The sequence below is a fragment of the Prunus avium genome, chromosome 3, assembly GCF_965620075.1.
Source record: "Prunus avium chromosome 3, drPruAviu1.hap1.1, whole genome shotgun sequence".
NCBI lineage: Eukaryota > Viridiplantae > Streptophyta > Magnoliopsida > Rosales > Rosaceae > Prunus > Prunus avium.
Window position 1 is genome coordinate 40,646,059 of NC_142286.1, and position 23,322 is coordinate 40,669,380.

Below are 23,322 nucleotides of genomic sequence, written 5' to 3' on the forward strand. Positions count from 1 at the left end.
ATGACCAAGCTTCCAACCAGAAATAATAGCTCATCCTGAGGTCAACATGACCAGCAACTTCAAGGGCTTACGAATTGGGCTTCCCTTAAGCAAATTAAGACTTTAAGCACTCAAACTTGAAGTTCAGAATGTCTTCTTTCCAGCCATATATCATTTGGGCCAATCCAAGGTCGGAGGAGGAAGTTAAGGCCAAAACAAATTGCTAACTCATTTTGCGCGCTGATAAAATCCATCCTGAGCATGGCTCTGTGTTTGCTAGGTAACAGACTCCATATTTATCCAATGGGGCTGAATTTTGGATATGTTATATTACACACCCATTGGAACAACTTTCATGAAGAATGTGGCCTCATCCGAGCTATGTAGGTTGCTGAAACAAAGCTTGCAATATGACCTACGAAACTGGGCTGGCAGGGGACTGTAGCCAAAATTGAGTTTGTCTTTAAGCTCTTCATCCATTCATCCAAATTAGGCCCTAACATGCATGGATTGCATCATTTACTATCCAAAGCCCTCATTATTACCTAAAGCTCAATGAACTGAAAGATAAACACAAAAAGGATTAAAAGCACAAGTTTAACTCAAAAACATAACCAAATCATAAGCTAGAAGGGTACAAAATGATATGTAAATATGCACCGATCAAGGTGCTTCTCCCTAGAAGTGATTCTGGCCTATTGAAAACAAACGATAGTCTAAACTACAAAGTGGAAAGGCACACGCACACACTATTACCAAGGCACCATGGGGGTTTGAACCTGAGATTATTGGTCTACAAGTCAAGCCCCTTCTCCACTAGGCTAGACTCAATTGGTTACTAATATTTCTTTTTATTTTGTTGAAAGACGTTGAGAGTTTGAATTATCCATTTTTTTAATAATAGAAATAAAAAGTAGTTTTTTAAAATTTTCAAATAATAAAAAGGAGGTTAGTAGAGCAAGAATTAATTGAAAATCTGAACCCCTTTAGGCTTAGGAAGGATCCAGATGTGATATTTATTATTGTTATTTGTCAAGTATTCATATTGCTTAAAGACGTTCAGATTTTGTCAATTAAATAATAAAATCACGTGACACGTGATACGTGACTTGAATTCAAATTAAAATATTTCTCTAATAATTAATAATCTTGTAAAAGGAACTTAAAGAGACAACATGTAGCATAGTATTAGGAGAAAAATTAGATTGTGACAGAGGAAAAAGTTCTTAGTAAAATAGCTCTATCTAATGGCACTTCTCTTCTTTCCACCCCAATTGTGTTTAAACTAGTTTATGCTCACATGTATATTGCACAGAAAGAGTAAGGAATGACAGTTTTGACAAATTGTGAATTGTATTTGTCGTTTCTAACCCAAATTTACAGTTGATTAAATATATTGTGTTCGAGTTGACTCACATACCTTATAAACAAAAAACTTAAAGGTTAAGTTCTTGTTTGACCTCATGAATTAGCACTGAGTGTACCTAACCCCTAGCCAGATAAAAATTAAAAAGAAAAAAGAAGCCAGCTCTGTTGCTGTAAGTTTGTAGTGTATAAATACCTCAACTGCTCACCCATGAGTCCGAGTCCTCACATCTCCTTAGCTTTGCTGCTCTAGTTTTTCTTATTCTCTTAATCATCTTTTTAATTCAATTAGCCAAATTTCATTGACTCTAGACTTCCTCATGGATGCTTCCCTGTGGGCATTTCTCCTCAACAGTCCTGAAGGATCTGTTCCTTATCCTTGGGAACGCTGTTTTGATCTTGTGGTACGTATACTTGGCCTCTTCATCTCAATTTTTCTCTCTCGATCTATATTCTATATTCTGTATTCTGTACACACACTCACGGAGTCACTCATTCACTCACTCACTCGGATTTTTATTTTATGTGTTTGCAGACAGGAATGCTGTTATATAAGAACAGACTGAATGGCGCCGTAGTCCTAGATTTAAGGCCTCGAGTGAACCTTGGGGGAGGCTTGTACAACGTAAGCACCGCGTGGCAAGACCTGACGGCCGGCAACCAATACACGGCCGCAAACAACGTGGTGCAGTGGGCTCCTTCTCTGTTCCGCAGACATATTAATGAACATGATCAAGACACTCCCATTCTCATTTGTTCCAACTGCTGCACCAACCAACTCATCTATTTCCTGGTGCCCCAACTCATCACTCACTGCCCCTTATGTCGCCGCTTTATGAATTTCTTTGCTTAATTCTGCCCTGGGGGTGTAAGATTTCTAATGATGAATAAAAGAGCTGTTGCAATTATCTGATGCCTCTGTTCTTCATGCAAATTATAATTAATGATTAAATGAAATGAAGGTCCTGAGTTATGTGATAGTTTCTTGGAGTCGATATGAATTCAGTGAGAACAAGTTAAAGCAGCTTTGTCCACATATATAAATCTGTAAGTGCGTGTTCGTTCCAAGCTCAGCTGTCTTTAATGAGACCGAGTTTTCCTCTTTTTGCATGGCCAAGGACTTGGGTGTTTTACTTTTTAGTCAACCTTGCAATTAATAACATGCAAAATCAATTTTCTCACCAATTCCCTTCTTCTTCTTTTTTTGTCTTTTTTAATATAAATTTCCTTTTCTAAATTACCCAAAAATTTACAATTTCTTTTTAACTTTTACCATAAATTTTTGACTATTTGATTATAAAAAAGAAGAGGATGTGTATGAGTCTCATATATATAAGTTATAACCAAACAGAAGCGACTACATTGGGTAATGTCAGGGTTTGTTGAAACTGTGCTATTAATGCTAACCCTCCTGTTTGTGATGCCAATTAAGATTTTTGTTTCCTTTTTTTGGTCAAGAGTCTTGATGCAGTGGACAGGCAATGGCTCTGCTTGCTACATATTCAATTAATAATGTGGCCAATAAAATTTTCCAAATTGTTATTAGGGATTTATATATCTAGCTCAGATTTCCCTTATAAGTCAGTTATGAGGTTGTTGCAAGCATTTATTGTGTGAAATTGAAAGGATAAAAAAAAATGGAGCATCTGTCGTTAAGTTTATTAGTTGAAAAATAATAATAAGTCAAATCAACAGAAAAAGAAAAAAGAAAAAAGAGCTTTGAACAAGAGAGTAATCTTTACTACTTCAAATGCTTCAAATCCCGACCCTAATTGAAAGTGAGGTACTAACTTCGTTATAGGATTGTCTTTTTTTTTTATTTTTTTTATTTTTATAAATACAATCGATAGTTAAAATTATAAGGGGAGGGCGATTTCTCACACACACACTTGAGACAACTGATTTATCTATCAAAACTATTTTTTACTGTGCTAAACTCCGTTCGCAGAATTGCCTAATGTTAATAAAGCTTAGAAGCGTCATCATGAATACTTCCTGCTAAACAAACATATATTTTTGTTCTTCCTAATTGGTATTTACAGATGACAGTCTTCTTTGCGGTGGTGGCGGTGGGTTCCATTGTAAGCCATATTTATTCCATTTATCATTATCATTACATACCTGACAGTTTTGTTATATTGGGTCAAAAACTGGACTGACTCAATACAGTATGGTTAGAAAATTAGGAGGGACAATTCAAAGCATTATGAACACAAGCAAGATAGGATTTGGACCATTCTTTCAAGACTAATATCTGAAGCACTATTTCTTCTCATAGATTAGAAATGGCACAACCATGACATTGATGAGGCGATAGGGCATATTACATAGCTAGTAGTAACCCAAGCACGCATATACAACAAGGAAGAATAAACCAATCTTTTGTTTGTGCTATAAGTAATTGAATTTTACCACCGACTCATGGCTTCATCCATAAATACTGATAGATTCTAATAGGCTGAACTGCTTAGATGTTCCTTACTGGCCTTTTCCATTTTTATTTTTATTTTCCTTTTGTTGGCCTAATAAGAACTAGAATAATTAGCATAGGAAAACAGAGTATATAATGTAACCCAAAAAAAGAAGAAAAAGAAAACATTATGAAAACAGAGCAGTATGCATCGCATTATAACAAGAAGATTACAATGAATGAATCCCCATATTATATGCTTCGTTTATAAAAATATATAACTGAGAAAACCGGAAATGGAAAGAAAGAATATGGGGTGAGAAATTGTAAAAGAAAAGCAAGACAACTCAATTTCAGAAGCAAAGCAGTAATGAAAAAGAAAACTGGTAGAGTAGCTAGTAGTCAGCCTTGTCAGGCTTTTCGTCTGCAACTGCAACGGCTGGGTTGACGGCAATTCCAGATGCTACGAAAGTTGAGATACTCTGAGTCAGATGCCTGGACGCCTTTTCATAATTAACAAAACCCATGAACCAGAAATCATGGCCGTCTATTGTCACAATCTGGATGTACTTTTCGGTTGAATTTTCTCTCATCATCACCGGATTGATTGTTGCAATATTTCCCAAAGGCACCATAATCTGTTCCAATAATACAATTCATCATTGACCAGATAAATATATATATGCATGTAGTATCTTCTGATTAGTTGAAAATTGAAATGAGTATGTAGTGGTTGGTGGGTACCTTGTAATAGCTCCAGGTGACCTGACCAGAGGGGGCAGTGAAGGACAAGGGGCGGTCGCTGCAAAAAGCTGTATGAAGATTAGAGAGATAAAGAGTTCCGGCAACTGGTCCAGTGGATGTTGAGAGATAACAGGCAAACGACTTGTTCAGCTTCTCGTTGGGATAAGTCGCAAATGATTGCTTGTACAGAGCCTCAAATCCACCCCCTGTAATTGCTTTCGCTGTCACATTCATCTTCCCCCACGCAGCTCCAGACACCGATGTCCCAGTTTTCACTGATGGAAAGAATGAAATTAATTAAAGTCAACAAAAACCATATGTTTGCAATTGATTAATTTAGAATGAAGAGAAAGTACATACGGTTGTGCCAGATGTTGTTGGCCATGGACTCGGCCCTGTTGCTCCAGGAGTTGAAGACATGGAGCATGGATTCCATGGGGCTGTTGTTCGACTTTTCAATGGGTTTGTATTGGAGGTAGGGATGGTGGAAGCTTTGGGCTTGTTCAGTGCCAGCAGCACCCCACAGAGCTGCCTTTTTGTTGTCTGGATGGCATGTTGGGACAGCAGGGTGCCCCATCACGTGAGTCCCCCATTGCTCTGCTTTCTCTTCTTCATTTGCTGGTGTTGGTGCTGGTATTGATGAAGACGAGCTTGATGATGGAATATCTTCTTCATGATGATGAGGTTGTTTGAGATCTCGGGTTTTCTGCGGTGAGGATGGGGATGGGGATGGTTCTGGGTGATCAGAAGGGTTTGGCGTGGAAGGAGTGAAATCGGAGGGCTTTTGGGTTCCCTGCAATGAGGACGATGGCTCAGGTGTTTGATAAAAAGGATTGATTTCTTGAGCTGTGGGATTTGCAATGGAGGGGTATTGGGGTGGTTGGGTTTTCAGCGATGAATATGATGGTGGAGGTGTATGAAGAAAAGGGTTTGTGTCATTTTCTGGGGTGGGAGGAGAAATGGAGGGGTACAGAGGTTGGGATCCTTGGTTGGTGTTGTTGTTCATGTTTTGCTGGAAGGGTAATGGAAAACGTACAATATTGGTCTTCTTTCTTTCTTTCCTTCTGGTGTGAGTTTATCGGATGTGGTTGAAAATTGCAATGGCTTTGGGTGTTTGGGAGACGTTATTTATACAAAGCAAATGGCAGACAACGGAGCTCTTTCAAGACTTTCTAGAAACACATGAACATTTTAATAGATATATATATATATACCTAACCGAGGTAGATGGGCTGAGATTTCTGTGTTTGTTTATGTATTCATTTTAATATTATATAATGTTAATTTTTAGAAAAGGAGTTCGTCACTAGAGGGGCATGTGAAAGCGAAAAGGTTGACTCTGCGCAACCAAATACACGCTTTAGTAATGAGCATCCATTCAGCTCATGTTTGCTTAACCGTGTTATTTAAAGTCATGTTTCCATCAAGTTATCATTTTCTTCTTCAGCTTCTAGATAGAGAGAAATTCATGTTCTATATTTTTAATTTTCATATTATATAATCCAACCCTCTCAACTCTACATCTTCATTTTGTACTACTACTACCACTATGTCGATACTAGGACCAGCATTTTCTAATTTCTAGTACTAATACACAAGCAAATATAGGTTAGGCCAATTGGCTAAGGCAGTGTACCATTCCTATTGCCTACTGTTTGCGCTAAAACTAGACAGGTAGTAAATAGACCAACTTAAAGATAAGGTGAATGTTGAAGGTGAGGACCCTCGGTATGTGAAAGGATTCGGTAAGCAGGTAAACATGCATACAGAAGACAAATGTACGTGGTTCACCCGAATAATGGGCTACGTCCACGGAGAAGTATGTTCTCATTACGATAATGTGAGTATACATTGCACATAGGTTTAGACTCAAGGAGAAGAGGAAGAATACCAAAGGCCGAAGGCTGGAGGCCGAAGACAGATGCCGAAGGCTGGAGGCCGAAGGCTGAGGATCTGGTATGATCCGTGGGTTTTTAAGTGGGCTCATGGGTAAGCCCATAAGGCCCCAGTAGCCTGCCCAAACTCCCCATCCTCCCTCTTGAAGGGGAGAGGTCTCCTTTTATAAAGAAGGGAGAGTCCCCTCCTCTTGTGTTTTGTCGATGTGGGACTCCCTTCCCTTTGGCCTGAGAGTGTTTGGGGAGTGCTTGGCCAGATATTGTACAAACAGCTACGAATTCAAATCCCCTTTCCGGATATTAGAATAGTTTAAAATATCAACATTGTCGAACAAAAAAATACCTAACTGCACTACAAAAATATGGCAAAACAAAAAGATGAAGAAAGAAAACCCACATTGGTTGAAATGCTGCAATCCATTAATAACTCCAGTTGAGTCTGTTGGTTAAAAAAAGGCATTACCAGTTATTTACATTGGAGTCGTTCTATGGTGAATGTCTTATCTAATACCCTTAAATGAGGTCATATCTCTTAACTATTAAATCAAACTAACCAATTTAATCCAACGATTTGAGCATCATCTAAGGGCCCTATATAAGGCTTTCATTCAATTTTGGCCTTTTTTACATTGGGCCTTTTTGGGTACGAAAAGCTTAGTATAGTGTGGCCCAAATAAAGCCCAAAAGTTCATTAGAATCGGTCCGAGTTCTCAGTCTGCCTACGTGACATTTTGTGAATTTTCCATTGGGTCATTGTATCTATCTACCCGTCTTCTATTCTGTTCTACTCTATTCTATTCTATTTCTATACCGCCACTACCAACTTTGCCCTTCTCATCGTTCGTTGAATTGAATCAATAACCCCACAGGGCCCACCGTCCAGCACACAGCAACGTGTCCGAACATGATTAGAAACAGCCTGGCGATATCAAACAACTTGGAACCCACAGTGAATATTCGCATTCTAAATTAATTTATTAATTCCTATCTAACTTTTTTTATCCGGCTAAGCAACCAACCCGACTACTGACCGGCAGGCACAGAGCCACGGCGGACGAGAGAGACAGAGAAAGAGAGTTTATTTGAGAAGATGAGTTACCACAAAGCTCCTCAAGAACCCTACCCTCCACCAGGCATCAACAAGCACACTTCCTTTTCACAAAATTTCAGTATTTTCATTTCAATTCTTATATTACTTCACTAATCGATTTTTTTTTTCCTTTTTCGGTAATGAAGGATACCCGTATCCGTATCCGCCGCCGGGATACCCATCAGGTCCGCCACCACCGCCGCCGCCGTACGAAGGGTATCCACCACCACCACCTGGGTATCCTCACGGATACGGTCCACCTCCGCCTCCACCCCCACATGGTCCGCCTCCGCCGTACGAGGGGTACCAAGGGTATTTCAATGAGGGGTACCCTCCGCCTCCGCCTCCACAGCAGCAATACCAGCAGCACTATCACTACGAGCATCAGAATTACCAAGAACAAGATGGTTGTATGTCTTTCTTACGAGGCTGGTATGCTCCCTTCCTTGCTCTCTACTCTCCAGTCTCTACCCGCCATTTCAGTCTCTTTATCTTCCCTTGCTCCTTTCTACTTTTTAGCCCTTAATTTGATTAAAAGTTTACCTAATTTATTTCCAAGCTCCGACCTTTATTTGGATTAGTGTCCCCGTACATGGAATAAGGTTTTTGCTTTTGATAGTTTAGTTAGTAAAGTCTCTAGCTAGGATTGAATCCTCAAGCTTTACTATACGTTGTATGTTGCGCTATATATGTGAGGCTGGTAATTAATTGGTTTTGGTATCTTGGGAAAGTTGAGTCTTTTTCCCTACTGCTGGATTGTTTTACATTCCCCAATATCAAACTGGTTTGACCCTGTTCTTTTCTGCACTCCAAATCTTGTGCACAGCTGAGATTCTTCTCATAAGACAGGAGTACAACATGTTGCTTTTTCATTCTTCTCCTCATATAATAAACATGGCACACTCTTCATTTGTAAAGTTTTTCACATTCGAACATGTTGCCTTGGCACCAAAGTTTTTAACCTTCGAAAATCAAATCATGGCGTACTCCTCATCCAAACGAGCCCTATTGCTATAATTTGTAGATTGAACAAAAGTAGATCGTGTGTTCTTTTCAATCCATAACTACAGAGGGGTTTTTGTAACTTCTCTTCAGGCGTTTGTATATTATTCCCTGTATGGCCTCTCTTCAAAATGCTATAGGGTCATCTGAAAAGACTTGAAGAAAAGCTAATCTATTGAGATTCAGAAATTTCAAGCTTGCCCCCCTTTTTGGCTTCTCTTTATGTTTTGAATCTGCTTTTAGTTTGTTAAATCTTATACTATCACTCACAATTATGTTAAAGCTTCAATTTGTTATTCCTTGTAGTGTTTCTTCTGTATGAGAGGGGAACTAATGAGTTGTTTCTTTTACATGTACAGTTTGGCTGCGCTATGCTGCTGTTGTTTGTTGGAGGAGTGCTGCTTCTTCTTTTGATGATAATGGAAATGGATTGGATTGTTTCTAATGTTTGCATATGCTTCAATTCTGTGTTGGACGAATACTGCACCTGAGCAACTTCTATAGATTTTGCATGAAAGTGCATTGGTGTCGTTATTTATGTTCTAGGCTTCTAGCCTCGTATATGTATGCGGTTGTTTTATGTTGTGTTCTTCTATCCTAACTTGTAAATTGAAAGCACTACAGAGCTGGTTGTGTGGGAACACAAATGCTTACGTTTGAAGTATTTTGATAAATAAAACAAAGTGAACCCCCATGAGCTGGTTGTGTCTTGAAGTTTGGCGTGCGACACTGCCTGCAGTTTGACGATTCATTTCATCTCCATGTGATCCACCAAGTTTCAATGCTTCCAGTAGTCTTTTGATTCTTCTATCTCAGCTGCCAAAATAATCCATATTCGACTTCTTTTTATCTTTTTGGGTAAACTAGATCATGCTTATTCATTTTTTACTTTTAGGTAAACTAAATATCATGCTTATTCTTTCTCCTTACAAAACCAACCATGGACTCATTCCCCTTCTGCAGCAGCCACCAGGAGAATCTTGGTAAGGAGACGGTAGAAGTTGTAAAACACTATTAGCAGCACAATTGGAAATACTAGTACGAAATCTATTTATAACAGCATAGATTACAACAGCCAATCTGTTTAAATTTAAACAACTTATCACTAACTCAACATCAACTAAAAATCCACTAACCAGTTTGCCTAACCAAAGTACATACTACTCAACAAGAAGAGAAAAGTTTTGACAGCCTAAACAGGGAAAAAAATGCACCTACAGAGTCCACACAAACTCCGGTGTATCGTTTCTTCGACCTACTAGTGTGCCATAGAGGTACATCTTCTCCACTCGTTGCTCATCATCAAGGCCAAGCTCCATCTGATCATTTTCATTTATGATCTCCACGTTAAGCCTTGGCATCTTCTCTGTGAGTGCCTTACAGCCTCCAAGAGTAACTTCGCAGGACGACATCCAAAGGGATCGCATTGTTTCATACTTTCCCACGTCCTTTAGAAGTGCCATGTTTCCGAAGGGGCTGCCCCTGATCTCAAGCTTCCGAAGCTTCTTGCACCCATTCAACACATAAACCATACCTTTATCGCTGTCCCCAGCAAATGCAATATAAAGCATTTCAAGCTGCTCAGCATACATTCCAATGTAGAGGAAAACCTGGTCAGTCAAAAGGCCGGAGAGTGACAGCCGCCTAATATTTTTGCATGCCTGAACAATTGCCCCAAAACCTTCATCCAGTGGCTGCATGGTGACAGCGTCAGGTCTAGTGGGGTCAAGGATGCACAACCTGAAATGTATAAAATTTGGGCAGTTCTTGGCCACAGTGATGAGGGCAGCATTAGTCATCTGCTGGCAAAAGTAAAGCAAAGAATGAAGCTTGGGGCAACCAGCGGATATGGCAACAAGGCCGCCTTCTGTTACAGCAGCATGTCCAACTACAAATGGATCAGAAGGAAAAACTCTCAATTCCTGCAATTCTTTACAAGTTGAGGCGATAACTCCTAGTCCTTTGTCTCCAATACAATCTAGTATCTGCATGCATACAGATACCATTTACCATCATGTTGTAAAGAAACACATAGGAATCATTCTTTTTTCTTGGAAAAGTACGCTCCAGAGATTTGGTAACAATGTGTAAAGTCGATGTGAAATATATCAAGCCCCATTACTTGGATCTTTTGTCTGCAGCATGGGAGGCCGCAGGTTTTCTCTGCAGATGTAAGCACATAACTTCATGATAATGGTTGAATATTTCAGATCAAGAACACTGATCCAATGTAATGCTTCTGTGGAGCTCAGTGCAATGGCTCCCCCTATCTATTTTCATCATAAATTAAAATTATGGAGCTTTACTTCAGTCACATATAACCTTTGCAGCTCCTAGCAAATTTTTTTATGATAAAATGGAATATATGAAATACTTAAATGAACATGAGCTGTGATTCATGAAATTTATACAGAATCTGTAATTTCAACTGCAAAAAGAAAAATAAAGATGCATCATAAACACAGAGAAAAAAGAACGGTACTTTTGTTGAAACCAACTGTTGCAGAATACTAAAGATGGCTTCAAAGGTCTTCAAGACCTCTAGCAAATAGGGAAGCAAAAGCCTCCATATAATGTTTTTTCAAAACCAGCCCAACCTCAACACCACCAGCACCATTCTTGCTATCTGAAAAGGAGATAGCCCCTGTCCTGTCTATCGAAACGAAGTCGATCTTCGTTGGTCTTCCCCATCCAAAATCAGTTGCCACATAAATCCCAAAAGTATGTGACCCAGCAATGGAATGAACTCTATCTGTCGCTAGGAAGGCGCGAGGCAGCTAGGCGGTCGCTAGGCGGGCGGGAGGATGCTAGGCGGTCGCTAGGCGGCTAGGCGGTAGCTAGGCGGCTTGGCGGGCGCCTAGGCGGGTTGGGTCTTTTTTCGTTGCCGAACCCAGAGGACGAAGCAGCCAGAATCAAACAAAACAAATCGAAGCTTGAGATGATAGAGAAGCGAAATGGCTTGACTGCGAGTGCAAGTTCCGTACTTCGTGTTCGTCTGGAATATATTTACAGAGTATAGCCGCTCGGCTATAACTTTAAAATATTCTGAAAAGCTACTGCTAAATTCGTAAACAAGAGAAGCTACCCAATTACACTAAGCTCATGAACAAAAATCACTATAGAGCTAACAAGTCACAAGCAAAACCTCTCAAACCGAAAAAAAATCCAATCTTTTTCTCAAAATAACGATGATGGTTTCAAAATGTGACCTTTTCCCCCAAATCAGGTAAAGAAGTTTGCCCCTCGCCGTCATTCTCTTTAGGAGGAGTAAAGGATATGCGACGACATGAAGCAGTGGATTACTTCATGTAGTGCAACCATGAGGAAGGAGATCGAGATCGCCCGTCAGATGAAACAGGAGGCCGCGGATATTAATGAGCAGGTGAGGCAACTTCAAGAGAGGAAGGTCTCCCTCGTTGCCAAAGTCTTCGAGATTGTTTGGAGCAATAGGCCTGTCAAGGCTCAACTTCGATAGGATGCGGCAGCGGTGGGAGCGTACCGGGCGAGGAAGTTAACATTTCAGTCTACCTTGTCCATTGGAGATAGCGCGATGGAGAGCTTTAAGATTGCCCTCCGCACCCTTTTCCCCGATGCTTAGGTTCATACTTGGCCATTGGTTAGCCCATTTTGTACTTAGCTAGTTTCTTTTTAGCACTCTAATTATCCTGTGCATCGACGTATATAAGAAACTTTTGTTTATTTCTTAATAGCGGGCCTTGAGCTTGTCTCTCTCATCCTTGTCCTCCAAAGACATAAGGTCTTCGTCTCGGTATAACTGAAGTAAGGCCGCAACTCCAGAATTTGGTAGGACTTGGCTGTGGTGAAGGAAATAGCAAGGCGAGTGGAAGCCTCCGCCGAAGATATAGATGTATCTCACTGATCGAGGAAGTCAAAAATGTCACCAGAGGGCTGTAAGAAAAATAGGCATTATATTTTTTTTTTCCTTTCAAGTAGGGAATGGTAGAGGGGCTTCTTCATGATCCCAGCAAGATGAATTGGTAAAATCTCTTATACTTTCTTTTTCTACTTTTTAAATTTTAAACAGACGTCGCTCTTTTAAATATCCGACGTTACAATTTCCAAAGAACGACGGTATATCTTTATTGACGTCTGAAAACCATAATACGTCTGTTTCTTCCAATACGTAGAGTATAGTGATATATACAATTCATCCCAAACGACGACTTGAAGAAAAGCTAATCTATAGAGATTCAGAAATTTCAAGCTTTCCCCCCTTTTTGGCTTCTCTTTATGTTTTGATTCTGCTTTTAGTTTGTTAAATCTTTATACTATCACTCACAATTATGTTAAAGCTTCAATTTGTTATTCCTTGTAGTGTTTCTTTTGTATGAGAGGGGAACTAATGAGTTGTTTCTTTTACATGTATAGTTTGGCTGCGCTATGCTGCTGTTGTTTGTGGGAGGAGTGCTGCTTCTTCTTTTGATGATAATGGAAAATGGATTGGATTGTTTCTAATGTTTGCATATGCTTCAATTCTGTGTTGGACGAATACTGCACCTGAGCAACTTCTATAGATTTTGCATGAAAGTGCATTGGTGTCGTTATTTATGTTCTAGGCTTCTAGCCTCGTATATGTATGCGGTTGTTTTATGTTGTGTTCTTCTATCCTAACTTGTAAATTGAAAGCACTACAGAGCTGGTTGTGTGGGAACACAAATGAAATGCTTACGTTTGAAGTATTTTGATAAATAAGACAAAGTGAACCCCCATGAGCTGGTTGTGTCTTGAAGTTTGGCGTGCGACATTGCCTGCAGTTTGACAATTCATTTCATCTCCATATGATCCACCAAGTTTCAATGCTTCCAGTAGTCTTTTGATTCTTCTATATTCCACATCTTCTCAGCTGCCAAAATAATCCATATTCTTCTTTTTATCTTTTTGGGTAAACTAGATCATGCTTATTCATTTTTTACTTTTAGGTAAACTAAATATCATGCTTATTCTATCTCCTTACAAACCAACCATGGACTCATTCCCCTTCTGCAGCAGCCATCAGGAGAATCTTGGTAAGGAGACAGTAGAAGTTGTAAAACACTATTAGCGACACAGTTGGAAATACTAGTACGAAATCTATTTATAACAGCATAGATTACAACAGCCAATCTGTTTAAATTTAAACAACTTATCACTAACTCAACATCGACTAAAAATCCACTAACCAGTTTGCCTAACCAAAGTACAAACTACTCAACAAGATGAGAAAAGTTTTGACAGCCTAAACAGGGAAAAAAATGCACCTACAGAGTCCACACAAACTCCGGTGTATCGTTTCTTCGCCCTACTAATGTGCGATAGAGGTACATCTTCTCCACTCGTTGCTCATCATCAAGGCCAAGCTCCATCTGATCGTTTTCATTTATGATCTCCACGTTAAGCCTTGGCATCTTCTCTGCGAGTGCCTTGCAGCCTCCAAGAGTAACTTCACAGGACGACATCCAAAGGGATCGCATTGTTTCATACTTTCCCACGTCCTTTAGAAGTGCCATGTTTCCGAAAGGGCTGTCCCTGATCTCAAGCTTCCGAAGCTTCTTGCACCCATTCAACACATAAAGCATACCTTTATCGCTGTCCCCAGCAAATGCAATAGAAAGCATTTCAAGCTGCTCAGCATACATTCCAATGTAAAGGAAAACCTGGTCGGTCAAAAGGCCGGAGAGTGACAGCCGCCTAATATTTTTGCATGCCTGAACAATTGCCCCAAAACCTTCATCCAGTGGCTGCATGGTGACAGCGTCAGGTCTAGTGGGGTCAAGGATGCACAACCTGAAACGTATAAAATTTGGGCAGTTCTTGGCCACAGTGATGAGGGCAGCATTAGTCATCTGCTGGCAAAAGTAAAGCAAAGAATGAAGCTTGGGGCAACCAGCGGATATGGCAACAAGGCCTTCTTCTGTTACAGCAGCATGTCCAACTCCAAATGGATCAGAAGGAAAAACTCTCAATTCCTGCAATTCTTTACAAGTTGAGGCGATAACTCCTAGTCCTTTGTCTCCAATACAATCTAGTATCTGCATGCATACAGATACCATTTACCATCATGTTGTAAAGAAACACATAGGAATCATTCTTTTTTCTTGGAAAAGTATAAATGATTGAAGGAGCATACCCATAAGCGCTGAAGCTTCCCACAGTGGCGAATTAGCTTTATCAGCTCGCTGCCATGAACCCCTGGAGCATAGCTGAGGTTCAAGGATGTCAAGTTCGAGCATATTGGGTAAATAGCGGGCAGACAACGGGGAGCAACCTCCAAAAACCCTGACAAGCTCTTAATTGATTTACATTTTAGAATAGTAGCCTTCAGTTTGTTGTAGGTCTCAGAATCAGGATCTAGGACATAAGACCCGGTTCCCAAATCCACTAGTTGAGGTGCTTGCATGAGTACTTTTTGAAGAGTGTCAGGAGGTACTGCACGGTTTAACCTCAGGACTTTGAGGTTAGGAGATCTAGCCACTAGTCTCTCCAAAGCTGCTAAATTAATTTCTCCTTTGAGGCATGCAAAATTCAGGGACACCAGTGAGGTACAGTTTTCAGGAAAGCAGCTAAGCCACTGGCCTCTATGATCATCAATATCATTTTCCTGCAGATCCAGCTCCTTGAGAAACCTATGTAGAAGAAACGTTGGAGGAAGTTATGCACATATGAAATTCAGGAAAAACTCAGACCAATCATCTAACATAACTTCTCACTTTCTCAAGCCTATCATATTATTCTTTGTTTGATCATGATTAATATTCTAATCAGCATATAAGCTCCGGAGAAGTTTCCCACTGTTCGGTTTAATTGTTTTTCATTGGCAACATTAGATCATGGTGAGAATTTCAAGATAAACAAACGAGACAAGAAAGATCAATGACATGAACACGTATTCTGGTGAAAATAGAAAACCGAGTTGTTCTATCAACCATTTACAGTATGAATTACGCAAAGATGTACAAAGCAATGATTTTGAAATCATTGACAGCTGACAGAGTAAATGCAAGATACTCAAACTGCAAAAGAAAACAAAATTGGATGGCCCAGATTGGTAAAAACCACAAACAAGTCAATCACAGAATCAATGGCAATTGAACTGAACTTTTAGAGGGAAAAAAACCAAGCCGCAACATCATATAAAAACCAAACCATATCAATTATCTAACCCAAAAAAAATATCCATGTACATAACAAAAAGTCAAACTAAACTGCCAACATGTCCAACAATTAGATAAAAAAGGTAACTCTATTGGGCATGTAAAACAAGCAAGAAGACCAAAAACAAATTAGGATCAAGAAAATATATTCGGAAAACACATTCTTCAGGTGTGAAAATAATAAAAATAAATAAATGACGTTACCTGCAATTGGCAGCTATAGCAGCAAGGCCATCGGTGGTAAAGCCTTCGCAGCTAACAAGAACCAAAGACTTGAAATTGAGGAAGGACCTGGAAAGAAGCTCAAGGGTTTCATCAGAGACCACCATCCTCTTGAGTCTGAGCTCCTCCAAGCCGACCCGGCTGTCAACGAGAGCTTCAACCCAAGGCTGCAGAAAGCCACCCCAGTCGTGAGGGACCAAATTGAAGTCGGCGAAGTGAGGCTTTCCCTTCAAAGTTAGGGACTTGAGCCCTGGAAACCTCTCGATCACTCTCTCTGGGCTGATCGCATAGCAATTCCCTATGAACACTCTCCCCCTACTAAACCTCTCTATTCTGTACCACGATTTGCACACCAACGACACTGCGTTTCGGTCCTTGTGCGACGTCACCGAGTCGAATATGTGCTCTATCACCTCGTCTGGAAAGTAATTCATCCTTCTTTCTATACCATTCAATCCACAACTTTCCCCGGGAAAAAATGCCAAAGGTTCCAAGGAAAATTGAACAAAAAAGAAATCAACTTTCCGAGAAAATTTTGGAATAAAATAAAATAAAACAAAACAGAAGAAAAAAAGGAGCTAGCCTTGCATATGCATATACATAATATATTATATATGCGTCTCTCTCAATCTCAGTGTATGCAAGATCTATGCCATGGATTTCAATCTAAGAAAACTCTGACGCACAAATACAAGACCTTTGGAAGGGAATCTGAGGAACCTACACGAATGAGACCAGAAGAGCAGATCTAATTAGATACAAAGCTATCTAGGTAGCTAGTTATAGCTAACACTCGTCGAGGAAAACGATATCTGTTTATTTCACTTGAGCTTAGATCTGCAGTGATAGATGGGGGAAATAAAACGACAGTGAAATTTCCTAGAGAAAAAATAAAGAAGAGGAGAGAAGAAAGGAAAGGAAAATCTTTTTTGTTTTGATTCTAATGAGTGATCATCTTGAAATCAAAAAGTGATGATTACAAGGCTGGAAAACGAACAGAGGAAATATCATTCATAGATCTCTGAGAATCTCCGTGTTTCCTGAAATAGAAATTATTAACTAAACAGAAGGCTTATGATTCTAAAATGAGAAAGAGAGAGCGAGAGAGAGGGACTGAGACTGAGAGCACCCACAGCACAGGCTGAACCTCTCTTCTTCTTCTTCTTCTGTGTGTTTCTCTGTTTGTAAAAACATAGACATGGGTAGGCTCTCAACCTCAAAGACTCAACTTCAACCTCTGCCTTTTAAACTCTGATGAGGAGAGGAGGAGGAGGAGGAGAGCACAGAAGAAGTCAGAAAGAAGAAGAGAAGCAACAGCGCTTCTTCACTCAAATCAAAACCAAACCAAACCAAACCAACCATTGCTTGCTTAATTGGGCTTAAAGCCTAACCCTGGTTACTTGGTATCCAACGGTCCTACATGACTGAATGGAAAAAAAACGAAGCGAATCTAGACCGTCCAATGAGTGATCAGGCATGTGTCCTTATCACTGCTTCCCAAGAGGCCCTCTCTCTGCCAAAGTCTTTACTAAAGAGATCAGTGATGGACTGTCAAGGAAAGGAAATGATATTCCATCCTTTGATATGTCAAATTACCAAAATGCCAAGTCCTAGATAAGATTGTTGCTCCTTGTCTTCTCCTTCATTTTCGAACCCCTGCGATTGTGCTAAACTCGCTCCCTCTCGGGCCATGTGAGGCTTTGCCCCACGCGTGTGCAATAGCCGCAGCGAGTATTGAATTTCTATAGTCTCGCAGATAGCATGAAGTTTCTTCTGGAATCATAACTTTATCTTTATGCGTAAGAAATTTTTGGTTTTCATTTTTCCCTCTCTCTCTCTCTCTCTCTCTCTCTCTCTCTCTCTGTGTCTGGTTTGGTATTTTGCATTTTTCAAAATTTATGATTTTATGTATTTATTTATCTCTCTCTCTCTCTCTCTCTCTCTCTCTCTGCGTGTGTGTGTGTGTGTGTAGAGAGTAGAGTGTGTTTGAGTATGAGTGTATGACTGAGTGAGTGTGTGGATAAATAAGTGAATAATGATGATGGATGGGTTTGTGTTTGTTTTCACTTGTTAGTTACTTTGTTTTTGAATGATTAAGAAATTCAGAGTAGTAGTAGTAATAGTTAACAAACAAGAAAAGAAAAGAGAAAAAATGATAATCTAAGGAGGCAGGGTGAGTGAGGGTAGGGTGCTTTTTTTTTTTTTTTTTTTTTTGGATGAAAAGGGTAGGGTGCTTTGAATGCGTCGAAATATGGATAAATTTTTGGGGGATACGCCACAGAAATCATAAAAGATGTTGGCCCCCATTTGCAATTGTGCATTTGGCAATTTATATTTATGCAATGATGATCTGATTCAGTGTGTTATGGTGCACCCTACTTGTTTTTAATAGAGCCACGTAATTGGTTGCATCACTTGCTTGTTGCTGTTTGTGACCGTGCACGTGACACAGTACACTGGTTGGTTACGGTACTAATGCCATTGCCAATCAGGACGCCTCTGTGACCCCAAAAAATTAAAATTAAAATTTAAATTAATTCAGTTAAGCTTGATTGATATCAAACAAGTAAACTTAGATTATCCAGTTGTTCAATAGTTCAATGCAAATTTGAACTCTTTTTGTTTTTAACTTGCAATTGTATAGTTCAATAACTTCACGTCAATAGTTATATCTTCTTACATGTATTTTTCACATAGTCAAATAAAATAAAATAGATAAATTTAATAACACTAAAAATCGTACCATTGAAATATTCTCAAAGAGATCTTACATGTGTTTTTTTTTCTATTTCATTAAACTATTGAACAATTATTGCGAAAAGGCATAATGCATTAATTATTGTATTTTTTTTCTATATTTAATTAGCATGTAGATTCCATATATAGTGTGCCAATTGCAATTGCAATAAATGGTTCATTATATAGCACTCTCTACTGTAATTAACTAAATCACACCGTTGCAAACTATTTAAGTTCAATTTCATGCAATAAAATTATAAAATTGCATTGATTCTAATGATTACATATGGTCTTAGAGTATGATATTGTCATCCAATTATATTGCCTATGAGATATGTTTGGTTTTGTTGCTACATTTGTTAGGTAAATCCTTCCGTTTGTGATTTACAAAGATATAGAGTCCGTTGCGAAACCTAGTGCTTTTTGTCCTTGTTGGTGAAAAAACCCCAATAATTAGCCAAACTTGTTTTTATTGGTTCAAGGCGCGAATGCCCCTTTTTTTTAGTCAATATGCATCATGTCTTATACTTGTTCTTGAAATGAAATGCAATCGGCTGTTGTGTTGTGACTCCAATTAAAGAAATGCTTTCTCACGAACAATGGAAGTTTTACTATGTCATGCTCGACGACGACAAATTTTAAAATAATATTTTATTTTTCTTTGACTTGATTTTGATTCCTTTTTAACACAAATGAAAAAAGAAGCAAAAACATCTCCAACAAGGGTTTACTGTTGCTAAGTTAGTATTAAGATAATAACCATGAAGTTTATAAATGATCACTTGGATTTTGATGAGTTTGACAAAAAGGCATGAGATGAGGTTGTACCCTATAGCACAATAGGACCTCATAGGACTCTCCTAGGACTCATAGCCTTAGGTTTATAAATATTGTGCTAGTGCATGATTGTGGTGGTGGTGGTGGCTGATAAACGTTGAGTGGCATACATGTACTTAAGAAATATAAGAAATCTCCACTCCACTGTCAACAGTAGAGGTCAAATATTCATGCAATGCAAATTGCAATTGTCAAATGATGATGTGCTGTTTTAGTGGTTGTTTTCAAAATTTTATCTACTTGCGTTGAATTCTTTCTTTTTCTTTTCTTTTCTTTTCTTTTCAAGTGAGCTTATTAAATTACGAAGCCAGGCAAGGCAAGGCAGCCGTAGGAAAGAAAGGATAGAGAAGAGGAGCTTCGATACGGCCATGTGATGGTGGGGGTACCCTTTTATCCTTTGCTAATATCATTCTTGACATTTTATCCTTTGCCAGAGCAAGTAATTGCCCGCCACGTACGCCTATTGTATTGGTCGTTGTCGTAATGTGTGGACCGCACAAAAAACAAACAAACCCATATGAGCATCGTAACTAAGCCATGCTGATTTCACAGCCGTGCATGACCTTGATGACTTTGATATATATATATATATATTGGCAGACAGACAGAGGCGAAATGTTTGAATCTCCTTGTATTGTATCACTGTATGTAATAACCCTAAGTAATATTGTATCAAAAGTTTCCAAGAGGTTCGCTCTTGTATTTTGATAAGAAGATAAAAATAAAAATAAAAATGACTGTGATTGGTTTTGCTGATATGATATGATATTGATATGATATATGAAGTGAAGGAAAACAAAGAAAGAAACAGAAAAAGAATATTCGATTAATGTTTTTCTAGCAATACCAAATATACATATACGGACAAGCCGAGTGAGTGAGGCAGGCTACAGGACTTGGCCGCCTTACATGACTTTTCTTTTTCTTGTTCTTTTTCTCTGTGTGTGTGTGTGTTGCAGACTTACAGTGTCTACAAATTACAATTACTTTAAATTGCTTAAAAAGTTAAGAATGAAAATGGTTTTAGTTATTAGTTATTGAGAGTGACTGTGAATAGTAGAAAACCAGAAAGCATAGTTTCTTTTCTTTCTAGGCATTAGCCTAGTACTAGTACTGGTGCTGGTGATGAACAACTAAAACTGATGATACGTAATACGGCATGACGTTTAATTCCAATCATCCAATGAGAGGATCGTAATTTGCATTCAAAAGGGAGGGAGAGTGGTTAGGCCAAAAGGGTGATAATTAAATATAATTGTAGCCCCACTCCCCTATAATTACAAGGACTAGGAGAAGAATATAATTGCAGGTGAAAGCCACCAAAAAATATATACATATATATATATTTTTTAACGCGGGTCATGATCGTTTCCATCTTCCTATGCTCCTTCAATCATTAACTAGAATTGCAGCCATGTGAATGTGATCTTCATCAACCTTATTACTAAACTCGCTATTAGCTAAGACTTGGCATAACATTAATTATATCTTCTTTTTCTTTTTTTTTCCTCCTAATTCAGAGTTTGAAATGACACCCGCAGATAATGAACAGATTAGAAACTTGATTATTTCTATAAGATAGGTGGACCCTAAATGCATGCGTTGTATGTATTTTCATGGTTTCTCAATTGTATTTTGTATAACATTTGGGTACGTACCCAAGAAAAGAAAAATTAAATGGCAAGAAATAATTGGAGCTAGAGGGGGAAGACGAGGTTAGCTAGATGCTAAAGATTCTAATATAAGAAGAGGGCATGCGATATGATAACGCATGGAAATGGGAATGGAATTGGAACCGTGGTCCAGGTCCTCCTGCGTTTTTTGTTGAAACTTGAAAGCGAGTGTCGTTTATGAATAATATTTTGTCTCTAAAACTAAAACCTGGTCCCCAACAAGAAGTGAGTGTCCCCCCCCCCCCCCCCCCCCCCTGACCCTCGTGCCTCGCTTGCTAGTAAGTGAATCCAAAATACAACAAGACAATGGGTCGTGGTCTCCAAAACCAAAAACCATATAACAACAAGACAGGACAAGGAAAGGGTGAAGATGAAAGAAGAGGGAAAATGTGGGAGAGAGAGAGAGAGCAAGTGAGAGAAGGAAGCTGGAAGAAAAGGACCACATATGATAACACAACTGTTAGGCTGGCGTCACCTTCCCTTATTTGACGACAACAGCAAAACCCAGCTAGCTAAGGGGGTATGTATGCAAATGCAATGCAATCTATCTATGGAGTTCATGGTGTCGTGTCAGAAGTTACAGAAGCAGATGGATGGTATTGGCGTAGATTATTCTTGGATCTCTACATTATTATACATAGAGGGGCGATGCATCATGCATATGCCCTTTTTTTTTTTATCAAACCACCATAATATAACATAACCAATTGAAGCTTATATTTAGTTGCGAATGCGATGCATGTGATCTTGGTGTTGAGGCTGGCTTTTAGCTTTTTATAAAAGCATAAAAGCGTAAAAGCAAAGCAAACAGTGCTGTGCTGTTCAGTACGACTACTACTAGCAGTAGATGAAGTACGTACATACATGGGCTGATGTTTTTAGGGAGTGTTATAATTTTTGTGGCATCGGGTGCCAACTGCTGCCAGCGAGCATCATTAGATCAGACTTTTGCTTTTCGCCTTTTTCAGTTCTCCTCCGTCCACAACAAGAGAGAAGAAAAGATATCAACTTATGGGCCAAAACCAAAATCCAAGTGCTGTGTGTATGCATACTTGAACTTCTCCTCCCCTCCCTCCCCACATGAACATACCAAAAGAAAGGCTTATAATAAAGTAAGATGCCAAACTTTATTGAATTATCCTAATTTATATGCAAGTGGAATTAAAAGTGCGTCCAAATTGGGGATTGGGTTGAATTATTTGGACAATTATTAAGATTGCAGTGCAGGCCCAACTCATTATAGACCATGGGCCTGTTATCTCTATAGACCCAAGTCTACTTCCTTTTTCTTTTTTTTTATCTTTTTAGAAAAAAATGACTGCACTCGGCTTCTTTTAATACTAGGGGGCCAAATATACCACCAACCATCACATTGTGAACAAACAATACACACGCTATTCAATCTCAAATCATCTCAGGCCAAAATTAAAATTTAAAAGGAAAAAAGGAAACACCACCTGCATAGATCGAAGATGAAGCAGCAGCAGCATAGACCATATACTTGCACCTCTGAACTTCATAAATATGGTGCATACCAGTAAAATCTTAGACAATTTCTTCAGTTACCCATGTTAAGTCACCCAACACAAGGGGAGAAGAAAAACAGAAACATTATACGACCAACTAGTCATAAGATTGAAAATGACTGACCAACATAGGAATGCCAAACTTACATTACAGGTAAGTAACAACCCGTGTCCAGATGGCACCACATATATGGGGCAATCCTCATAAAGTCTAACTACAATACGCAACGAACAATGGAACCATAATCCTTGACCTCTTGTATGGCGGAATAGAAATGGTTCAACATAGCAAAGCAATCATCAGGCTTGCAGATAAGGACTAAAATTACCTTATGCAAAGATTAGGTCCAGGCTATAGCCAATGCATAATATTACGAGTCTTTTAGAACCAGACAGGCCAGATAGTCAACACAATTCGTAATCTACAGAAATGAGCAAGACAAAGATTTGGCCTCACTAAAATTGAAATATGAGAGTAGATTTAAATGAAAATATGCTACAGGTTAGGATCACATTAAAATCATCCCTCTGTGCTCCATTGGACCATTCCAAGTAATGGTCTTTTTATGCAATGGAAAGGAGCAGGATAACCTATGACAGATTATTCAATTGAATGGAGAAAGTTTCCGAATTACGATGCAATTTGGCCTTGTACCACATCACTTGAATGGAAGGTTAAAGGACCATCT

At 39.0% G+C, this 23,322-nt stretch overlaps 3 protein-coding genes and 1 pseudogene across 5 annotated transcripts; 1 reads left to right on the forward strand and 3 right to left on the reverse strand.

Moving 5' to 3' along the window:
- Positions 1–3,942: 3,942 nt before the first annotated feature.
- On the reverse strand, positions 3,943–5,728 carry LOC110764317 (GEM-like protein 5). The gene is made up of 3 exons (XM_021967250.2): positions 4,859–5,728; positions 4,499–4,773; positions 3,943–4,392 (listed from the first exon to the last, which is right to left on the reverse strand). Exons 1-3 carry the CDS (start codon positions 5,502–5,504, stop codon positions 4,150–4,152), a joined length of 1,164 nt encoding a protein of 387 aa, XP_021822942.2. The 5' UTR covers positions 5,505–5,728; the 3' UTR covers positions 3,943–4,149.
- Positions 5,729–7,365: 1,637 nt separating this feature from the next.
- LOC110764426 (proline-rich family protein) lies at positions 7,366–9,199 on the forward strand. The gene is made up of 3 exons (XM_021967402.2): positions 7,366–7,526; positions 7,630–7,915; positions 8,845–9,199. Exons 1-3 carry the CDS (start codon positions 7,484–7,486, stop codon positions 8,897–8,899), a joined length of 384 nt encoding a protein of 127 aa, XP_021823094.1. The 5' UTR covers positions 7,366–7,483; the 3' UTR covers positions 8,900–9,199.
- Positions 9,200–9,495: 296 nt separating this feature from the next.
- Positions 9,496–11,468, reverse strand: LOC110764425 (protein AUXIN SIGNALING F-BOX 2 pseudogene; annotated as a pseudogene). 2 transcript variants are annotated; one of them, XR_015834379.1, is made up of 2 exons: positions 10,968–11,468; positions 9,496–10,470 (listed from the first exon to the last, which is right to left on the reverse strand). The product of XR_015834379.1 is annotated as a protein AUXIN SIGNALING F-BOX 2 pseudogene, transcript variant X2 (transcript). The 2 variants fall into 2 exon arrangements; XR_015834378.1 differs by having other exon boundaries at positions 9,496–10,648.
- A 2,087-nt stretch (positions 11,469–13,555) lies between these two features.
- Positions 13,556–17,198, reverse strand: LOC110764423 (protein AUXIN SIGNALING F-BOX 2). The gene is made up of 3 exons (XM_021967399.2): positions 15,841–17,198; positions 14,613–15,108; positions 13,556–14,514 (listed from the first exon to the last, which is right to left on the reverse strand). The coding sequence occupies exons 1-3, from the start codon at positions 16,290–16,292 to the stop codon at positions 13,744–13,746; spliced, it is 1,719 nt and encodes a 572-aa protein (XP_021823091.1). The 5' UTR covers positions 16,293–17,198; the 3' UTR covers positions 13,556–13,743.
- Between the last annotated feature and the right edge of the window lie 6,124 nt (positions 17,199–23,322).